Below are 21,453 nucleotides of genomic sequence, written 5' to 3'. Positions count from 1 at the left end.
AGCTGGTTTGCCTATTTTATAACTCCGTAGATGTATGGGAGGACGATGTCATCATTCCACATGCATCATGAAACTGGAGCACATTTACAAGTTTCTTTGCATTTGGCTTCCTCAACCAAGCTGTGGCACAATCAGTTCTCAGGTAGATATTTTAATTTGTTAGAAACATTATACTTGAGAAATATTGAGTCAACAGATCCATAGACCTTAGGCGATCAAGAGGCATCTGGGGCTCTGCAAGGCCAGGGAGCAGTCATTAGATTTGTGCATTTTTTCTGTACTTTTTGATTTAATAGCACATTATCTTTGTTATTGTACTTTTTGAAAAATGACTTCTGCAATGAAAGCCATTTTCCTCTGAATATCTGTTTTTCACAAGTTACATCAGGGGTCACGGGAGCATATTAATATTTGCAGAGGTCCCCCCCCCATACGGAAAAGTTTGAAGACCAGAACCGTAACAAAACCAAATGCTGAGGCAACTTAATTTGAGGTGTAAATTATTCAGATCAGAAGCTAAACTTTTCACTGGTGAGTGGTTCAAATTACACAATCAATGCAACATTTTAAAAATTAGGGCACCTTGGCTAGGACAAAAACATTCCGTTATTGGCAAGTAAATCACATTTGGAAAACATCACTTTCAGCAAGACTTCAGTTTCTTCTGGGTGAACTCAGCCATTCAATGCAATATCTGCAGACTGAAAGTGTTATCCCAATGGCAAGCTTGAAACTAATTGCTAAATATTCTGCTCATTTATTTTCCCATCCTCCAATCCTTAGAGCAGAATAGAAATGTTCAAATTTGCTTCCAAAATGGGGCTATGAATGATCTTTTCTCAAAATTGATCTCTAAACTAGAAAATGCATATTACAAATTGTCATGTCGACATGTTGCAATCATAAATGAGTTCTCAAAGTTCCCAATATTTGACATACTGAAGAACAAAAATAATGGAAAAACACAATTTTACATATATCATGACAAGTTATGCAGCTTTTTTTTTACAATCACCCACAATGTATATTGCTGGAGCACTTCCCTCAGTAAGATCATAGTAGTGATAAACTTCACTAACACAAACTATTTCAAAGTACCCTCCCATACAAGTCAGGGAACACCTCACCCAAAGACATTTCTGTAAACTGCTGGCATTTTCATTTTGAATTTTAATTCTGATAATACATTAGCTGTGTGTGACTAAAACTAGTTTCCCATTAAGAGGATCCACTTGGATGCAGCAGTGGGTACAAGCACATATAATGGAATGCCTCAGATTCTGCAAAATAGTAAATTAAGATGCAAAATTATGAAAGCCCCTACTCCCACTCAAGTGAACAGATGGTAAACTTCCAATCAGTTTGTCTGTAACCTGAATGTCAAATCTCTCCTCAGAAAATACAAGCAGCTGTAGACTAAAATCATTAACTGAGCAAGTCCATTTTCCTCCATTCAAATTAAATGCTAAATTCAAAACGCCATTGGAGAATGGCCTTAATTTACTGACAAATCAAGGTCACAGTGCATAGAATGCTCTCAAGGCATCGGCAAACAAATGCACTTTTTTTTTAATTAAAAACTCATTTTTAGCTTTACTAATGGCCCAATGGGTGAAGATCAAACTAAACACACCAGAGGATTTCTGGCTCAATCTCTGTCTGTGCTTGGTTAGCTGTTCACACCTGTCCACCAACTGGAGCTGTAACTGCCCTCAGGCTGATGGGCGGTGAGATGAAGAATTTAAAGGGCGGGGGGGGGGGGAACAGCCAGGGTTCCACCCAGTGTCTCCGCTGAAATGCACAGGTAGTGCTGCATCGAGTGACATTAGACTCTTAACTCCATCATCAAATAATCCGCCAACACTAACTGTTAAGACTCGTCGAAGGAATGGCCACTTGGTGAGGCACCGAGAGAGCTGCCAATGGCTGTTGAATTATAATTCATTATTTAAGTACTTAGGGAAGAGAATTAGGAGGGACGGATACTTTGTGTGAAAGCAGTGTGAAATTCAGTGTGTTTAACCATTCCAAAATGTTATACTTGCATATATCAAGTTAACTTGGTCATTTAGATTTGAAATGTTGAATTCAGCATGCAGCACATAAGCAAAAGATCCAGCACACTTATCATGAAATACACCCATGGTCTTCCATTGCATTAGTCATAATGCTGTATACCACAGCAAATTTAGAGAACACTACAGGTATAAATCAGACCCCAACCTGACTGGCATGCAAGATTGTATTGTAAGAAAGGGGGAAAAAATCCATTTATAAAGCACTTTCATATCCTCATGATATGCCAAAGCACTTTACAATCAATGAATTACTTTTTTTTTTAAATTGCAGTTCACTTTTGCTTTGAAGGCAATTGCAGCAGCAAATTTCCCAGGCAAGGTCCCAGGAACAGCAAATAAGATCAGAAGAGTTCTGACGAAGCATCGACCTGAAACAATGGGCCCAAGTTTCCACAAGAAAAAAAACGGGCGCCCCTCAGAGCTGGGCGCCCGTTTTTCGCGCTTAAAACGGCGCCTAAAAAAATCCTCGGTAGTCTCCACCGACTTACAGGTCCTGTGGCACTCGGCGCAGCCGGCACGAGCTGTGGGGGGGGGGGGCGGAGCCAGGTCCCTGCGCTGAAAACAGTGCCGGGACCTCTGCACATGCGCGCTACAGTCGGCACGCAAGTGCAGTAGCTCCAGGCGCCGAACTGTGTGGGAGGGGCCCGAAGCACGCAGCCCCTAGCCCTGGCTGAATGGCATCACTGGGGCTGCGTGAATGAGGCTCCTCCCACGGCCAGCTCCTGCTCCCCGCCCGACCAGACCCGACACTCGCCGCCGCCGCCCCCCCCCCCCCCCGCCGACCAGACCCGACCCGACACCCGCTCCCCCCCCCCCGACCCGACACCCGCCCCCCGACCCGACCCTCCCTCCCTCCCTCCCTCTCTCTTCTCCCCCTCCCTCTCTCTTCTCTTCTCACCCCCCCCCCTCCCTCCCTCCCTCCCTCCCTCTCCCGCTCAGCGGCACGAACAGCTGCAGAATTCTCCCTGGCTGAAGCACTTTCACACAGGTAGGAAGATGGTTTATTTAATCTTTTCTTGGCTTATAAATGTTTATTCAGGTTGGATTTATTTGTATAATATTTGTAGAAGTATAAATAAGGATTTATTGTCAAATTTAATGAGTTCCCTCCCCCCCCCCCTCCCCCCCCACCTCGTTCTGGACGCCTAATTTGTAACCTGCGCCTGATTTTTTAATGTGTAGAACAGGTTTTTTCAGTTCTACAAAAATCTTCACTGGCTCCATTCTACTTTAGTTTGGAGTACATTTTCACTGTGGAAACTTTCAAATCAGGCGTCAGTGGCCGGACACGCCCCCTTTTGAAGAAAAAATTCTGTTCTAAACTAGAACTGTTCTACCTGACTAGAACTGCAGAAAAAAAAATGTGGAGAATTGCGATTTCTAAAATAGTCCGTTCTCCACCAGTTGCTCCTAAAAATCAGGCGCGAATCATGTGGAAACTTGGGCCCATTAACTCTATTTCTCTCTCTCCACAGATGCTGCCTGACCTGCTGAGTACTTCCAGCATTTTCTGTTTTTATATTAAATAAGACCAGTTACTCTGTTTTGGTGGTGATGATTGAGGGAGCAATGTTAGCCAAAACCTCAGGAGAACTTCCTGCTCTTCTTCAGAAAGTGCCATTGGGTCTTTTGTATCCAGCTGATGATGGAGCCTCAGCTTAATGTCTCCAAAGGGCGACAATGCAGCACTCCGGCAATGAAGTGTCAGCTTAGATTAAGTGCTGAAATCTTGGGGTGAGCTTGAACCTACATACTCTTGAATTAGAGGCAGGAATGCTACCACTGAGTCAAAGTGGCCCTGTAAATCCAGAACTAGACCGCAACATAATTCAGCGAAAAGCCATCGTGCAAGTCTAAAGACAGACTCCAACCTGGCTCGAGAGAGGAGTGCAAGACTCCCTGGAGTGGGTCATCTTGCATCACTTTGGTGCAACTCCAACACAGCGACAAATTGAGTCAATAAATGCTTATGGGACTCCTTGTGCATTCCAGACACTCAAAACGAAGCAAGAATTCAGTCAAATGTTTGCAGTGCAGATGGCTCCATCTGTTCTTAACTCGTGGAAGCAAACTTTGGTTAGAGTCCCAGTCAGGCTATATAAAGCCCAGTTGCAACAATTTCAAGTTCCAAGGCAAGAGACACACCATTGGTGTTTTGATGATGTAATTCAAAGGGATACAAGATACACTTGCTCAGTCAGATTATAGAACACAATACATCAGGTACATCAGACACCCACAGCACATAGGTAGATAGCTATATAATAATGCGACTGATACCTGGGAGCGAGTTACTAGATGTTATTTCAATTAAGGAGTTCAAATGACATTGTGAACGGGGTTAAGTCCAGTTGAAGAATACTCACTGAAGACGGTATTGTAGCCTTTAACTCACTCCCCATTATTTGGTATTTATGTAGTGTATATTATATGCTCTGGTACTCATCACCAAATGAACCGCTATTAGTGGGATCTAGAAAGTATGTTAACCTCACTAAGTATTGTAGAAAGCTGTATGGAGAACACAAAAAAGTGCCCCACCTCTAATCCCAAAAGTAAAGATCCACACTTTTCCATGACCTGCCGTCAAATTCTGCACCTGCTCCAACTATCTTGTAGATGCATGGAGCTGGTTCCACTTTCCTCATCGTGGTCCACAATAGTGCACTGTAACATGTGCAGTTGTATGGCCCTCCATTCGCATATGCGCAGAACCAAAAATCACAAATATGACAAAAGAATGGGTTTCACTGTGCACACTGAACTCCAACAGGTCTATAATTAAAATGACGAGATCCGAGCAGCAAATAGGGAGGGCTGCACGTGAAGGCCAAGAGTCCCTGTTTGAGCACTGCCTTCCCAAGACATAGGCATTTTTAATGACTATTAACTGTGACATGGGGCCTGAAAATATACATCGTGATAGAATCAGTAGTTCTGTTTCTAAAGAATTGTATACACTGAGATCTATAATCTAACACAACCAAAATCCTTTATAAATTACATTTTCTTAAAAACAGAACTTGTACATATTGCAAGTTCAAGAACTGCAGGCACTAGGTTAAAGGAATGACGTTACCCTATAAGGGAGTTTCCAGTATGCTCAGGTCCCGAAATAGCCAAGAACAATACTGTCCAGAACTTAACTCTAATGCTGCCACAGTGAACGCTGCAGAAAACGTGAAATTCTTTATGGAACATTTTCTAGTAATGGCCATATTTTTATTTCAGTTGAAACAATGTCGCTCAATGCAATGCGTGATTGTCAAAATCCACTTTTCCCAGACAAACCTGGACTCCAATTGCCTATAAGCAAGTACTACAACCTTTGCACTGTAGTTCCTCCCCGCCCCCATCATCTTAACTGCCCATGTGCAACACCAAGACAACCAATACAGCAGTTAAAGGAATGATGCTTTGCCAGAGGTGCACCCTTCAGGTAAGACATTAAATTAACCTCCATCTGCTTGTTAAACTGCAAGTTTAAAAACCTGTCATGGAAAGGCAGTAGTGTTAGTATTCTGGAAATGAAGAGATCAATTGGACCAAAGGGCCTCGTCATCTAAACCTAGCCTGTGATCTTGATTAGAAATTGAATTTGACTCTTGCCATTGAGTAAATGCCTGGGAACCAAACATCAGCTGGAAATACCAATCATCCTTTGCGTAAAGCAGATGGAATCTGTCTTAAGCACAGTTTGGCCCACTAAGCACTTAAAGGGTTTGTTTTCATAGTACACGTCTATTCTTCAAATAACATCTGGGGGGTGGGGGGGGGGGGGTAAAGGTTGTAATACTGACTGCGCAGAATTATATAATCCACAATAAAGAATATTTCTGGGTATAACAGTCTTGGGTAAAATCCCAAGAAGTTCCACTTCAGTACTTGAAGCGTTAAAAAGTATGTTCATTTATTTTTTGTCTTATATTTTATATTATACTATATATTCAAAAGGGAGTTAGATGTGGCCCTTACTGCTAAAAGGATCAAGAGGTATGGTGAGAAAGTAGGAATGGAGTACTGAAGTTGCATGATCAGCCATGATCATATTGAATGGTGGTGCAGGCTCGAAGGGCCGAATGGCCTACTCCTGCACCTAGTTTCTATAATTCTATAACACTCCTGTGAAGCACCTTGGAATGTTTTACTACATTAAAGGTGCTATATAAATACAAGTTGCTGTTAATAAGATGCTTTCCTTCAATATAAACAATGCAAACAATTATGGAGTGCCTCTAACTTGGAAAACATGGCAGAGGCATAATCAGACAAAAATGAATACCGACATAAAGTAGGATACACAAGGGTGATCAGAGATGTGGATTTTAAAGCTGTTCTAAAATAGAAGAGGAAGCTAGAAAGGTAAAGGGGTTTAGAGGAGTAATTCCAAATTACAGTGGCCTACAACTGAAAGCAATCGTGGGGCGAAAGGGTGGGTGCACAGGGCCAGAGGCAGAGGAATGGTGGAGAGAACTGCAGGACTGGAAGAAGTTACAGAGATAGGGAGGGACCTGATGTCATTTAAATGTGAGGATGAGAATTTAAAATGAGAGGTGCTGGTGGCAATGTAGGTCAGCAAGGACAGGGGTGATGGGTGAGCAGGACTTGATGCAGGATAGGATAGCAGAGTTTTGGATATGCTGACCTTTATGAACAAAGCACAATAACAGTAAGAGAAAAAGCTATATAAATCCCTTGATGGCTCAGTGATGTAGCAAAACATACCAAGGTAAAACTTTCCATCGAGCCAAAGGAGGAGATATTAGGACAGGTATTTAAAGCTTGTTCAGAGGTATTTTTAAGGAGCATTTTAAAGGAGGAGAGGTAGAGTGGTTTAAGGAGGGGTATTCCAAAGCTTAGGGTCTAAACGGCTGAAGGAAAGACCGTTAATGATAGGAAGTGGGGAATGCAGAAGCAGCCAGAGTTGGAAGAAGAGAGTTCTCGGAGGACTGTAGGGGGTTACAGAGATAGGGAGGGGAAAGACCATGGAGGGACTTGTAAACAAGGAAGAGAGCTTTAAAATCAAGATATTGATGGACCGGGAGCCCATATAAGTCAGAGAGCACATGGCCGATGGGTGAACGGAACTTGGTGCAAGTTCAGATACGGGCAGCAGTGTTTTGAATGAGCTTAAGTTTATGGAGGGTGAGAGATGGGCCAGGAGAGCATTGGAGCAGTCGAGTCTAGAGGCAACAAAAGCGTGGATGAGCGGTTCAGCAGCAAATATATAGGATACTGAGGGGGATTGACAGGGTAGATGCTGAGAGGTTGTTTCCCCTGGCTGGAGAGCCTAAAACTCAGGGGCATAGTCTCAGGATAAGGGGTCGGCCATTTAAGATTGAGATGAGGAGGATTTTTTTTCACTCAAAGGGTTGTGAATCTTTGGAATTATCTACCCCAAAGTAATGTGGATGTTGAGTCATTAAGTATACTCAAGGCTCAGAGCGATAGATTTTGGACTCAAGTGGAATCGAGGGATATGGGGATCAGGCAGGAAAGTGGAGTTGAGGTCAAAGATCAGTCATGATCTTATTGAATGGCGGATCAGGCTCGAGGGACCATATGGCCTACTCCTGCTCCTAATTCTTACGTTATGTTCTTAAATGGGCTGAGGCAATGGCAGAGACGGATAATATAACGGAAGTGGAAGTAGACAGTTTGCGTGATGGAGAGGATATGGGTTCTGAAACTCAGCTCAGGGTCAAACAGAACAGTTGAGAAAGGCTGTAAACAGTCTGATTCAGCCCGAGGTAGTGGACAGGAATGGGAGCAGAATTTGCGACGTGGCCAGAAGATAATATGGCCAGTCTTCCCAATGTTTCATTGGAGGAATCCAGGACTGGATGTCAGACATGCAGTCTGGCAACACAGCAGCGATGGAGGGGTCAGTAGAGGTGGTGGTGTGTTAGACCTGGGTGTCGTCAGCATACATGTGGAACCTAACATTGTCTTCGAATGTCACTGCCTACTTCAACTTCCATTATATCATAAAAAAGACTTGTATTTATATAGCATCTTTCACGACCTCAGGACATCCCAAAGCATTTTACAACCAATTCAGTACTTTAGAAGTGTAGTTACTGTTGTAATGTAGGAAATTAGAAATAGGAGGGGGCCAGGGATAGATCCTTGTGGGAGCGAAAGAGAAGTCATTGCAGATTCTCTGGCTACAACTCGATAGACAAGAGTGGAACTAGTTGAGGACCATCCCACTCAGTTCTACAATGGAGGAGGAACATTGCAATGGCCAAGGCAAATTCAGTTATCAGTCTGCCCAATAGACAGAGCGTCTTGTGATTTAATGCAACCCTCAAAAAACAAAAAAAAGAGCTATCTAGTGAGCTTGGGGCTCTAAACTAACACTGTAAATCTACTGGATTTGTATGATTTAAAATATACTTTTTCACCTCCCACCATCCAAAAAGGATGTTAAAAGCATGTTAAAAATCCAAATGCAGGGGAAAACAAAATCAAGTGTGAACACCATCTTTGAGGGCTGCTATGTATTGTAAAACCTTAACACCAACGCAATACCACACTGCAATGTGTAGGGACTCTGGACACATCACAATTTCCCCAAACCCTTAAGTGATTTTTTTTTTAAAACAACTCGTGATTTTGTTTCACTAGAATGACCATGTTCTTTGTTTGTTACAACTAGTGGCAATAAGAAGCCAGAAGACAATACTCGGCTTGAATTTTGCCGAGCAGCATCTTGGATCAGGAGTTAATGGAATGGTTTAATCCTTTTGATGTTTTTCGCACCATCGACAAGCACAAGTCCATTGAGAACAAGTGTACAAATGAGCATGTCAATGCCATCCACCAAGGAGCATGTCATTTTGTTATCCTCCTATTCCTAGTGCTCATCAATGGGAGCAATTACAGAAACATGTTCATGTAAATTTACAGTAAACTCAATATCCAAAAATATATTGGTTTGTGTATGGTGCAAAGAAATGTTTCTATAGGCTCAAAAGATTTAAAACATTTTACTCCCTTCCCAAGATACTTCAAAGTACAATTCTGGTTATTTAAATGGAAGCAGCACCATATCAGTACAGTATACTGAGCCATATGGATCCAATCCAATTTAAAAATACTCTCCAATTAACCTGTCCCAAATTGAAATCCAAGATTTTTTTTAAAATTAAATAACTTGCATCTATAAAGCACCTTGGAACATGCTCCAATATTAAAAGTATATACAAATGCAAGTTGTTATTGTTTTAAATTGTTATTTAAATTTGGTTGCCTCAGACCAGCAAATTTAGATGGTTAACAAACAGAAGCTAGGCATTTAAGCCACTGAAAGAAAAATTATACTACAATTTATATTTTCATTTTCTCTCCCCTCCCCCATCAAATCCTGCAGTGCCTAACCACAGATCAGCACAGATAGCAGTTATGAAAATGTCCACAGCTCCAACATATTCCACTCCCCTGCCCACTGAGCTGGAGAACATTACAGTAAAACACAGACCACAGGAAAACAAAAACACTTGCAATTTTGGTTCTAAAACTGAAAATAAAATGCAACTTCACAACTGTAATAGAACTAACCGTAACAGAACTACAATATGGTCAATTGGAATGAATTGCACTCCACTATTCTAGCCTTTTACCAGCCTCCTACACACAATGGAGAGGAAGCTGACTTCAGTAACATATTCATATCAAGGAGATCCACAGGGAGTGTCTGTGCACGTCACAGAATTACAGTGTCAGTAAGATATGGCCAGAACCAAAAAAAAAACTGTGTTGATGGTGGTGTTATGCAACAGTCAGCAAAATTCAACTCAAGTCCCCAATTAAAAAAAAAATTGAAATACAATGACAAACAGCATTATGTGGCCTTATGCACATTTGAGCTTAGTATTTCAACCAGCCTATCCTATGTCTAAAATGATGCCCCTATGTAGATCAGAGATTGTTGCCAGGAACAACAGAGATGAGCCCAGAAGCACACTCTCACTTTTGCAGGTTTGCTGCTAAAAGTTCACCCCTTCTGCAGAGCACAAATCAGGCACAAGCCACAATTTTTAATTTAAAATGATGGGGGATTTTCCCTCTTGGGGTGGGAATATTTCAGGGACGCAATCTGGGGACGTGCTTGAAATGAGCTTGTTGTGGGAGGGCGAGGGTTGGGGGGGTGAGAGGGCGAGGGTTGGGGGGTGAGCGCGAGGGCTGGGTGAGGGCTGGGGAGGGGGGGGTGAGGGTGAGGGCTGTGTAGGGGGGGGGGGTGAGGGCTGTGTAGGGGGGGGGGTGAGGGCTGTGTAGGGGGGGGGTGAGGGCTGTGTAGGGGGGGGGTGAGGGCTGTGTAGGGGGGGGTGAGGGCTGTGTAGGGGGGGGTGAGGGCTGTGTAGGGGGGGGGTGAGGGCTGTGTAGGGGGGGGGTGAGGGCTGTGTAGGGGGGGGTGAGGGCTGTGTAGGGGGGGTGAGGGCCGTGTAGGGGGGGGTGAGGGCCGTGTAGGGGGGGGGTGAGGGCCGTGTAGGGGGGGGGTGAGGGCCGTGTAGGGGGGGGGGGGGGGTGAGGGCCGTGTAGGGGGGGGGGAGGGGGGGGGGGGGTGAGGGCCGTGTAAGGGGGGGGGGGTGAGGGCCGTGTAAGGGGGGGGGGGGGGGGTGAGGGCCGTGTAAGGGGGGGGGGGTGAGGGCCGTGTAAAGGGGGGGGGGGGGGTGAGGGCCGTGTAAGGGGGGGGGGGGGAGTGAGGCCGTGTAGGGGGGGGGGGGTGAGGGCCGTGTAAGGGGGGGGGGGGGGGGGGGGGGAGGGCCGTGTAAGGGGGGGGGGGTGAGGGCCGTGTAGGGGGGGGGGGGTGAGGGCCGTGTAGGGGGGGGGGGGTGAGGGCCGTGTAAGGGGGGGGGGGGGTGAGGGCCGTGTAGGGGGGGGGGGGTGAGGGCCGTGTAGGGGGGGGGGGGGTGAGGGCCGTGTAGGGGGGGGGGGGGGGGTGAGGGCCATGTGGGGGGGGGGGGGTGAGGGCCGTGTAGGAGGGGGGGGTGAGGGCCGTGTGTGGTGGGGGGGTGAGGGCCGTGTGGGGGGGGGGGGGTGAGGGCCGTGTTTGGGGGTGGGGGGGGGTGAGGGCCGGGGGGGGGGGGGTGAGGGCTGTGTGGGGGGTGAGGGCCGTGTAAGGGGGGGGGGGTGCGAGGGCCGTGTAAGGGGGGGGGGGGTGAGGGCCGTGTAAGGGGGGGGGGGGGTGAGGGCTGTGTAGGGAGGGGGGGGGTGAGGGCCGTGTAGGGAGGGGGGGGTGAGGGCCGTGTAGGGAGGGGGGGGGGGTGAGGGCCGTGTAGGGAGGGGGGGGGGGTGAGGGCCGTGTAGGGAGGGGGGGGGGTGAGGGCCGTGTAGGGAGGGGGGGGGGTGAGGGCCGTGTAGGGAGGGGGGGGGTGAGGGCCGTGTGGTGTGGGGGGGGGGTGAGGGCAGTGTGGGGGGGGTGAGGGCCGTGTAGGGAGGGGGGGGTGAGGGCCGTGTAGGGAGGGGGGGGTGAGGGCCGTGTAGGGAGGGGGGGGTGAGGGCCGTGTAGGGAGGGGGGGGTGAGGGCTGTGTAGGGGGGGGGGTGAGGGCTGTGTAGGGGGGGGGGGTGAGGGCTGTGTAGTGGGGGGGGTGAGGGCTGTGTAGTGGGGGGGGTGAGGGCTGTGTAGGGGGGGGGTGAGGGCTGTGTAGGGGGGGGGGTGAGGGCTGTGTAGGGGGGGGGGTGAGGGCTGTGTAGGGGGGGGGTGAGGGCTGTGTAGTGGGGGGGGGTGAGGGCTGTGTAGTGGGGGGGGGTGAGGGCTGTGTAGTGGGGGGGGTGAGGGCTGTGTAGGGGGGGGGGAGGGGGAGGGCTGTGTAGGGGGGAGGGGGAGGGCTGTGTAGGGGGGAGGGGGAGGGCTGTGTAGGGGGGGGGGGCGGTGAGGGCTGTGTGGGGGCGGAGAGTTATGGGCACTGCCTGGGTGCCCAACTCGGGCTGACTACAGACCTCTGCAGTGCAGACACAAGGCGGAGGGAGGGAGGCGGCGGTGAAGGACGCACAGGCCCGGCCCCGGGGAGCCGTCAAAGCCAGAAAGGCTAATTCCCCAAACCTCCCCCACCCGCGGGGGACAGCCGCCTCACCAGCCCCCTTCACCCTCCGCGCCGCATCCGTCTGCCTCCATTGTGTCTTTCCCCCCCCCCGTTTTACCTGAAAATCCCGATCCTCATTGAAGCGAGCGAATTTGTCAGCCATTTTGCCGACACTTGTTTTCCTCACTCGCCCCTCTCCAGCCTCCGCTCCGCTCGTCTCGCACCCGCCCCGCGCTATGCGTCACGGCCCGCGTCGCGACGGCGCCTTGATTGACGTGCCCCGCCCACAGTCACCTAAAACCCTAAAATAACAACACCTATCCCACCCCGCCAAAACCCCTCAAACAAAACCTATACCCCCCGCAAAACCTCAAAAAACAACCCCAGCAAAAAACAAATGAAACAACCCCCCCAAAAAACGGCAAAAAAACAAAAAAAACAACCTCTCCCAAAAAAACAAAAACCAATCCCCCAAAAAACAAAATCCTCCCAAAAAAACCCAAAAAACAAAACTCCAAAAAAACAACCCCCCACCCCAAAAAAAAAATCCCCTCAAACAAAACCAAAAAATAAAGGGCTAGACTTTAACCTGGTGAAAAGTCCCAAGGCGCTTCACAGGAGTATTATGCGATAAAAATTTGACACCGAGCCACATAAGTAGGTAATTAGCGCAGTTGATCAAAAAGCTTGGTCAAAGAGGTATATTTTTAAGGAGCGTCTTGAAGGAGGAAAGAGAGGTGGAGAGGTTGAGGCAGGGAGTTCCAGAGCTTGAGGCCCAAGCAACAGAAGGCACGGCCACTAATGGTTGAGCAATTACAATCAGGGATGCTCAGGAGGGCAGAATTAGAGGAGCGCAGACATCTCGGGGGGGTTGTGGGGCTGAAAGAGACCCGCTTCTGAGTCAGAAGGTTTGTGGGTTTGAGTCCCACCAGGCAAATAAATCTTGGTCTGATGCCCCCACTGCAGTGCTGAGGGAGCGCTGCACCATCTTTCAGATGAGACGTTAAACCGAGGCCCCGTCTGCTCTCTTGGGTGGACGTAAAAGATCCCGCAGCACTATTTCAAAGTAGAGCTGGGGATTGATCCCCTGTGTCCTTGTCCAATATTTATTCCTCAATCAAAGTCACTAAAAAACAGATTATCTGATTCATTATCACATTGTTGTTTGTGGGAGCATGCTGTGCAGAAATTGGCTGCCACATTTCCCACAGTACAACAGTGACCACGCTCGATCAGCTCCATTAGACAGGGCACATCTTCAACATGCCCGACATGAGAGTCCAAAAACAAACGCTCTAGTCGGAGCTTCGACATGGCAAATGAGCCCCAGGTGGGTGGAGGAAATGCTTCAAGGACATCCTCAAAGCCTCTTTGAAAAAGTGCAACATCCCCATTGACACCTGGGAATCCCTGGCCCAAGACCGCTCAAAGTGGAGGAAAAGCATCTGGGAAGGCGCCAAACACCTCAAGTCTCTTCGCCGGGAACAAGCTGAAGCCAAGCGTAGACAGCAGAAGGAGCGCACGAAAACCCAAGCACCCCACCCACCCGTCCCTCCAACCATCATCTGCCCCACCAGTGACAGGGACTGTAGGTCCTGCATCGGTCACCTGAGAACTCCTTTTTAGTGTGGAAGCAAGTTACCCTTGACTCCGAGGGACTGCCTAAGAAGAAGACAACAGTGACTATGCTCCAGAAGTACTTAATTGTAAAGCGCTTTGAGACATCCGGTGGTCGCGAAAGCCGCTATATAAATCCAAGTCTTTCTTTATTGACAGGCGAGTGAACCATTCCCACCCACCCACACATGATGCACAGCAGAATTTGTAGTTTACACTTTGCTCAAAGGCTTCATTGCTCATCTGGCTCTGGTGTCCTCTACAGCAGAGTACTGCTCGCCGGCATGGCTATCAAGTCCACATGACAAATCTGTTGATGTCCAGCTGAACTCTACTATGAGAATTATCACCAGTACACTTTTATCAACACCAACATCTTGGCTGCCCGTGCTTGCAAACATTGCACCACCACACCTACACTACGAATATGCAGTCTCCAGAGAAAACATGTCAATCCAGGCCGACTTGAACAACCTACCATCAACCCGTCTCAGATCTAGAAGGCCATTTTGGACTGTCGCTGAAGCCCTTCAGCGATCTCCCCTCAGTCTTGATGACCGATGGTGAAATGCTTGGAAGAACTGTGATATATGGAATTAGGTCCTTAGAGAGAACCCCACAGTACAACCTGAAGGATCAAGCCTTCCTCTCAATCAGTAGACAACCATCAACTGTTTCAGAACCGGTCATGGTCGATGTTGCTACCTTCTCCATAGGTGGAGGATTAAAGCATCTCCATGATGCATATTGTGTTCCTAACACAGATGAGGCTGCACACAGGGAGGTTAAAGTAACAGTGACCTCAGTCTTTAATAAGACACTCCAAAGTGAGGAACAGACCTCAGGGGCCGGCTTATATACAGTGCTCCCAAGGGATGCTGGGATCCCTTGGGACTTCAAGGGTTGAGCTCCCTGGTGGCGGAACATGGGAGTACATGCTTTACAGATACACAACAATGTGACTGTGGAACCCCTAATCAGACCCTGGAGCACATCATTGAGCACTGCCCACAAAAGAAATTCACAGGCAGCCTACAAGATATCCACGCTGTTATAGCTTTGGCTTGACGAGCTATATCTGACTTGGATATTGACATTTGATTTCTTTTGTTACTAAGAAGAAGATTGCTCATCTATAATAAAAACAGAAAATGCTGGGAACACTCAGCAGGTCAGGCAGCAACTGTGGAGAGAGAAACAGAGTTAACGTTTTAGGTCGATGACCTTTCGTCAGAACTGAAAAAAGTTAGAGATTTAACAGGCTTTTAAGCAAGTGCAGGGGCAGGGAAAGGTGGGGAGGAGAGGAAAGAACAAAAGGGAAGGTTTGTGATCGGGTGGACAACAGGAGAGATTAAATGACAAAAGGTACGATGGTACAAAGCAAAAGGAGATAGTAATGGGATTGCTCATCTATAGAAGGCGTGCGCGCAGCAAAGGAGTCTGCAAGTCATAGCAGGCAGTGCAATCCATCCCTCAGGTTCATGTTGAGCATCTGTGAGTATTAAGATGCTGACATTGATTCTGACCAAGAGTCTCTAAGTGTATCCCGTGTTGCTGATGCACTGTGCATTTGTAGAATTTTGTGATTTTATTCCCTTTCTTTGTCAATTTTTGGTATCGGCAAGGTTCAGAAATGTAAGTTGGAACTTAACCCACAGAGTCATAATCTTTTTGAAATGATCCAATCTAGGTTTAACTTCTTCTTCTTAGGTGGTCCCTCTTATCGAGGATGACTTGCTTCCACACCAAAAAGGGTTCACAGGTTTTCGATGAGGGCCTGATATTGCAGGTCCCGAACTACATGTTGAAGGGTGGAAGATGCCCGTGCGTGGATTCTTTTAACGTGTGGTGGCCGTTGCACACCAGCCACCACATGGGCTTGACAGAGCTAGGTCTTGGTCCAGTGGCAAGGTTTAACCAAGACGACTGGAGACCAGCTCTGCTGCACGGACCTAATGCGCTCACATATCGCAGTGTGGGCTGGCCCATGCTGCCCCTGGGCCCACGCCTCTTCTGGGCCCGAGCTCTCGCCTCTCCTGGGCCCCAATCACGTCGCTCGTGTGCCCCAATCTCTCTCCGTTCCCCTGCCCCGGTCATTCGTCGCACCTCCGCCACAGTCTAGGTTTAACAGCAGGCGCAAGAATCACATAAGCAATCAGAACCGTGATCAACCTTTGTTTGACTTCCCAGTAAAGGCAAATGAAGAACTGGGACAACAACACATTATCACATGCTTCATAGGAGGAAATAACAAGGGAATTGTTTGGTAGTTTCATGCCTCATGTACGTAATTGGGTCCTCGGGGCCTCACAGGAGAACTGTGTAAAGACAGACCTTGTACCTTGATGTTACTTTTCATTCCTCTAAGGGTTTAAATGTGACGTTGTCCCCCCAGCTCCATGCTTGCCTCTGCCATCATCTTCGGTTCAAATCGCCTTAGTCTGGCTTCCCAGTGCACCAAAACCACCTTGGTCAAAGTCGTCAAAGACAATCTATTTGACTGTGAACTTAGGACATTATCCCTCCTTTCATTTCCACAGGGCTCAACAGTTGACCACTCCATTCTGTTCTACTGTCTCCCCTCCATGGTCCATGTGTGTGTGGCACTGCCCTTGGTTCCGCTACACCCTGTCCCAGCACAGCCAGTAAATCTCCTGTAGTGGCTTTCCTACTATGCCCACACAGTCACCTAGGCAGTCCTCCAGAGTTCCACCCTCGGCCTCCTCCTGTTCCTTGATCACATCGTCTGTCAGCACGCATCCACTGGCAACACCTAGGTCTAGTTTTCCACCACTATCCTTCACTCCTTGATTACCAAGATCTGATGGGACTGCTTTTCTGACATTGTGGATGAGCCATAGCATTCTCCAACTTAATATTGGCAGTACCAAAACCATTTTGTTTGGCTCCCACCAAAAACTACGCATTCTAAGGCCCATTTGTTACTGAGGGTGAATCTGATGTCCTATTTGAACATGAACAACAAATTCCATATCCTTTCCAGCACCAAGACTATCTATTCATACCTCCACAACACCTGCCTTCCAAGTCTGCCTCACAAAAAAACTCCACTTGACACAAAATTCTACCAGCTGCATTGCCTTGCTCCAAGATAATTATACTTGTCCTGCTTCACTCCAAGTTAACTGCACCTCCTCTATTTGGCTCTAAAATGTTACTCCAACAACTTGCCCAGTGGTTTGGGGCCATTCTGTGCAAGCGATTGATGCTAAAACGCCTGTAGAAAAGAGGTTGCAGGAGGCCTTGGGTCACTCATGCTTGTAACAGCCATATTATTTTTCCATGTTTTCATCCCTTTTGATATTAAAACCATCTTCCGTGAAAGTGGGATGGTCTTAATAGAAAGAGGGTCAACATTTGGTGAATGTCATTGGAAATAATAGTTTGTTCAGTATTTCTGCCCTCATGTCGGAGTCAGAGAACTGTAGGTTCAAGTCTCAATTGGACTTCAGCACATTACCCAAGCTGACCCCAGCACAGTAATGGGGGAACACTGTATATCTGAGGTGCCACCTTTTAAATGAGATGTTAAACTGAGGCCCCACATGCCAGTACAGGTAGATTTAAAAAATCTCATAGTGCTTTTTTGAAGAAGGTGTTCTCTCAGTGGACAGCATTTGTTCCTCAACCATCATCACTAAAGTAGATTATCTGGCCATTCGTCTCATTGCTGTTTGTGGAACTTTGCTGTGCACAATTTGTTTGCCATGTTTTCCGACATTCACTTCAAAAGTACTTCGCGACCTGCGTGAGCACACCAGCGACAGGTCTGGGCATAAAAGGCGAGCGGCCCTGGAACCAGCGTGGCAGTATACCACTTCAGGGAGCAGCACGAACTGGTGCAAGAGGGCAACAGCAGTGAAGAGGGCGACTGGATTGGACATCACCAAGGTCGAGGTCGCTGATTGAAATGTGGCCAGGTACAGCAGGAGCGGTGAGGGCGGGGTGAAGGAGCGGCCAGTGATTGTGGAGCGACATGATCAGGGCCTAGGAGAGGCGTGAGTTCAGGGCCCAGAAGAGCCTAGGGCCCTAAGGCAGCACGGACCAGTCCACACTGCGATATGTGTGCGCATTAGGTTCGTGCAGCAGAGCTGGTCTCCAGTCGTCTTGGTTAACCCTTGCCACTGGACCAAGACCGAGCTCTGTCAAGCCCGTGTGGTGGCTGGTGTGCAACGGTCACCACACGTTAAAAAAATCCACGCACAGGCATCTTCCACCCTTCAAGATGTAGTTCTGGACTGTGAATATCAGATCCTTCATCGAAACACCTGTGAACCCATCCCTTTTTGGTGTGGAAGCGGGTCATCCTCGATACGAGGGACCACCTAAGAAGAAGACTTCATTGGCTATGGAGCAATTTGGGTCATCCTGAGGATATAAAAGCCACTATATAAATGCAAGTTCTTTCTTTTCTTCTTGATTCTGTGTTATAAAAACTTTTAAAGTACGTTCAGGAGGATTCTTTGTGCTCTGTATGGGAAGATTTGGGCCACGGAATTATACTTCAAGGCATATGCAGACGGTTCTTGAGATTCTCACACCTAAGGTTTGACAACTGTTGACAGTTCTACTTACCGTGCCAAAAACAAACAGAGCAATAAGCAGAATGAGCCCTGTTTTAACAGGCTGCACCCCGCGCAAGGCAAATTAAATTAAATAAATGCACAGTAAATTCCGAAGATATGAACAGGCAGAATGTATGAGCCTCTGAAACAAGTAACAATAAGTGCACCTTTATAATGTAAAGGCAGCTATTGAGGAAGAGAGAGCTGAGCTGTCGATTTAGAAGTAAAATAAAAAGATATCCAAATTCACAGTCCAATTATATATGAGATATAAGTTGTCCAGCAAGTTGGCAATCTGTCAGGACAGGCCTTTCAATAATAATCTTCTACCATAGAGCTTGGGCAAATGACTGGATATTGCTGAGATAGCATTCAGGAACCGGCATGTTCACTGCCACTGGGGCTTTTTTAATGCAAGGATGTGATGTTCAGGCAAGAAATCACACTACACCCAGTAAGTGTAGAAATTCTTGGGAGTAGTCGTGGGATGCCATGGCACACCAAATCACTTACCCTAACCATAGCCTTTTCTTCTAGAATCCAGCACGGTTACAATGAGAGGGGCGTCCACCCGATCATAGCTCACAGTATTAACATTTGCTTAATTTCCCAAGCCATTATAACATTCCCTGTTTGGAATTCTATGAATACACATAGAATGACATCGGATATACCACAGAAACAGGCCATTTGGCCCAACCAGTCCATGCCAGCGTTTATGCTCCATTCGAGCCTCCTCCCGTCTTTCCTCATCTAAATCTATCAGCATAACCCTCTATTCCCTTCTCCCTCATATGCTTATCTAGCCTTCCTTTAAATGCACCTATACTATTCGCTTCAACCACTCCCTGTGGTAGCGAGTTCCACATTCTCACCAAGAATATAAGTTATTCAAGGTAGCTTCTCATCTGTACAGTAATACAGTTTGATGAAAATAACATGAAATAATATCCATTTTCTGTTCACAGGCAATGAATCTGAACCTTTTAACAGACTATTGTTATAAATACCCAGTTGTTTAATAGATTAATATTTATCTTTTTTTGTGAGTTATTACATTGAAGTAATGCATAGAACTGTTCAAATTAAATCAGTGTTCTGGAAATTTAGACATGGGTATTTCAATGATCTAGTTTTGAAATGTTACATCTAACAGTAACAGGAACGGTTAAAGTAAAATGTGTATATCTTTCACTTTTATTATATTGGAAGTTCATCTCATTCAGGAAAATAAATTGAAGTTCATCTCCCTTGTACATTATCAATTATTCCTATTTACACCAGTGTTAACTATTGTATGAAGATTTCCTAGATTGGAGCTGTTATATGCACAGCACTTTTGTGTATATGAGGGAGAAGTGTGCTAGGTGTGCATTTAACTTTTAACTTTTCTTCAATTACTGATTTTCTGGTTTTAACTTAATTAATAATTATTCGATATATTAAGCATATGAGGGAGAAGGGAAGAGAGGGTTATGCTGATAGATTTAGATGAGGAAAGACGGGAGGAGGCTCGAGTGGAGCATAAAAGCCGGCATGGACTGGTTGGGCCCAATGGCCTGTTTCTGTGCCGTATATTCAAGGTAATTCTAGCTGTCATTTTCCTTCTACTTCTACCATCATGCCCAGGCAACTGAAATGCAGCTGTTCTATAAGACCACTGTAGATTATGCCGGTGTCTAACTCAGGAAACAGTCTGAGCTGAAGTGTTATATTTTATTATTTTTCCACCCTTCCCTGTGCCACGCATCAGTCTATGGTTGATTACATCTCCTGGTCTCTGCCTAAGATAGTTGCTTTGAGGTTTACATGTGCCTCTCTGGAAAAGTACCTAAAGTCCAGTCAGCATGATGCCCATCCAGGCTCCCTGCAATAGCATGGTCAAGATCAGGTATCGACTTTGGGGGGTAGGTGGGGGAGGCGGAGTGGGGTGGGGGGAGAATCACTTTGTGCATTAGAGATAAAGCATTTGCTAGGTGTGCATTTAACTTTTAACTTTTCTTCAATTACTGATTTTCTGATTTTAACTTAATTAATAATTATTTATATTATTTAATTTTGTTTAAATATAATTATTCTTGATTATACTGACTCTAATATTGTAGAATCCTTATTTTATTTTAGTATTTACCATGTAAATTGAATTTTTTTTTTAGTTTTTTGCCTGTGTCTATCTGCGTGCGCATTTTGGCTGTCGCTTTGGACCCAAGCTTTTGACTTCCTTCTCCTGCTTTTTGTCTCTTTCCCTCACTGGTCAGTATCTATTTTTTTGTCTTGAAACACTGCTGTGATGCGCCTTGGGACGTTTTACTATGTTAAAGGTGCTATATAAATAAAAGTTATTATTATTATTGTTATAATGGAGAGCAAAACTGGGGTTTCCCACTTTTTTGTCCATACTTCCAAAAGTCCAAAAAGATCAAGCTGCACCTACCAATAATATTTTTTGGGCTTGTTAAGAAATTGTTAAGTGCAAATTCAAATAATGTACTCATGCTTGACTTCCAACTCACACCATGTTAATGACACTTGCTTTAAGGATGGAATTTAGGAGAAGAGTCAGCAGATAACCAGCATAGATCAGAGCTAAAAACATTTTTAGCAGCGGATCAGCTGTTTCAATCTCACAGGTGAATGGTCACAACAGCAAGTCTCAGTTTGCTGGACATGTTCGAGAATGAGGACCGTGACTAGCAGAGGATGACCAGTGATGTCCGAGACCATAGGAGATCATCAACTACCACTGGGTGCAGAACTTTCTTGACATCACACAGGAGCAATGAGTGAGGAGGGTATGTCTTAGGAAAGAGGCCATAGATGAATTATGCTATTTTCATGTCTGAGTTGTGGCTCAGTTGGTCGTACTCTTGCCTCTGAATCTCAAGGTTTGTAGGTTCACGTCTCTGGGGCACAAAAATCCAGATTGACACTCCAGTACAGTGCTGAGGGAGTGCTGCAGAGGTGCTGTCTTTCGGATGAGATGTTAAACTGTCTGCTCGCTAAGGTGGTTGTAAAAGATCCTATTCCGAAGAAGAGCAGGTGGGTTATCCCCGGTGACCTGGCCAATATTTATCCCTCAATCAACATCACAAAAACAGAACATCTGGTCATTATCACATTGCTGTTTGTGGGAACCTGCCATC

At 46.4% G+C, this 21,453-nt stretch overlaps 1 protein-coding gene across 1 annotated transcript in view; it reads right to left on the bottom strand.

The window, feature by feature from the left end:
• Positions 1–12,327, bottom strand: part of gpatch8 (G patch domain containing 8) — a 175,762-nt gene extending 163,435 nt beyond the window's left edge. The window contains exon 1 of the mRNA XM_070864496.1: positions 12,226–12,327. Within this exon, the coding sequence (XP_070720597.1) occupies positions 12,226–12,270 (45 nt within the window). The 5' untranslated portion in view covers positions 12,271–12,327. The remainder of the gene's footprint in view (positions 1–12,225) is intronic.
• Positions 12,328–21,453: the final 9,126 nt, after the last annotated feature.

The sequence above is a fragment of the Pristiophorus japonicus genome, chromosome 21 (genome assembly GCF_044704955.1).
Source record: "Pristiophorus japonicus isolate sPriJap1 chromosome 21, sPriJap1.hap1, whole genome shotgun sequence".
NCBI classification, from domain to species: Eukaryota; Metazoa; Chordata; class Chondrichthyes; family Pristiophoridae; genus Pristiophorus; species Pristiophorus japonicus.
This window is presented reverse-complemented; position numbering and strand designations above follow the sequence as displayed.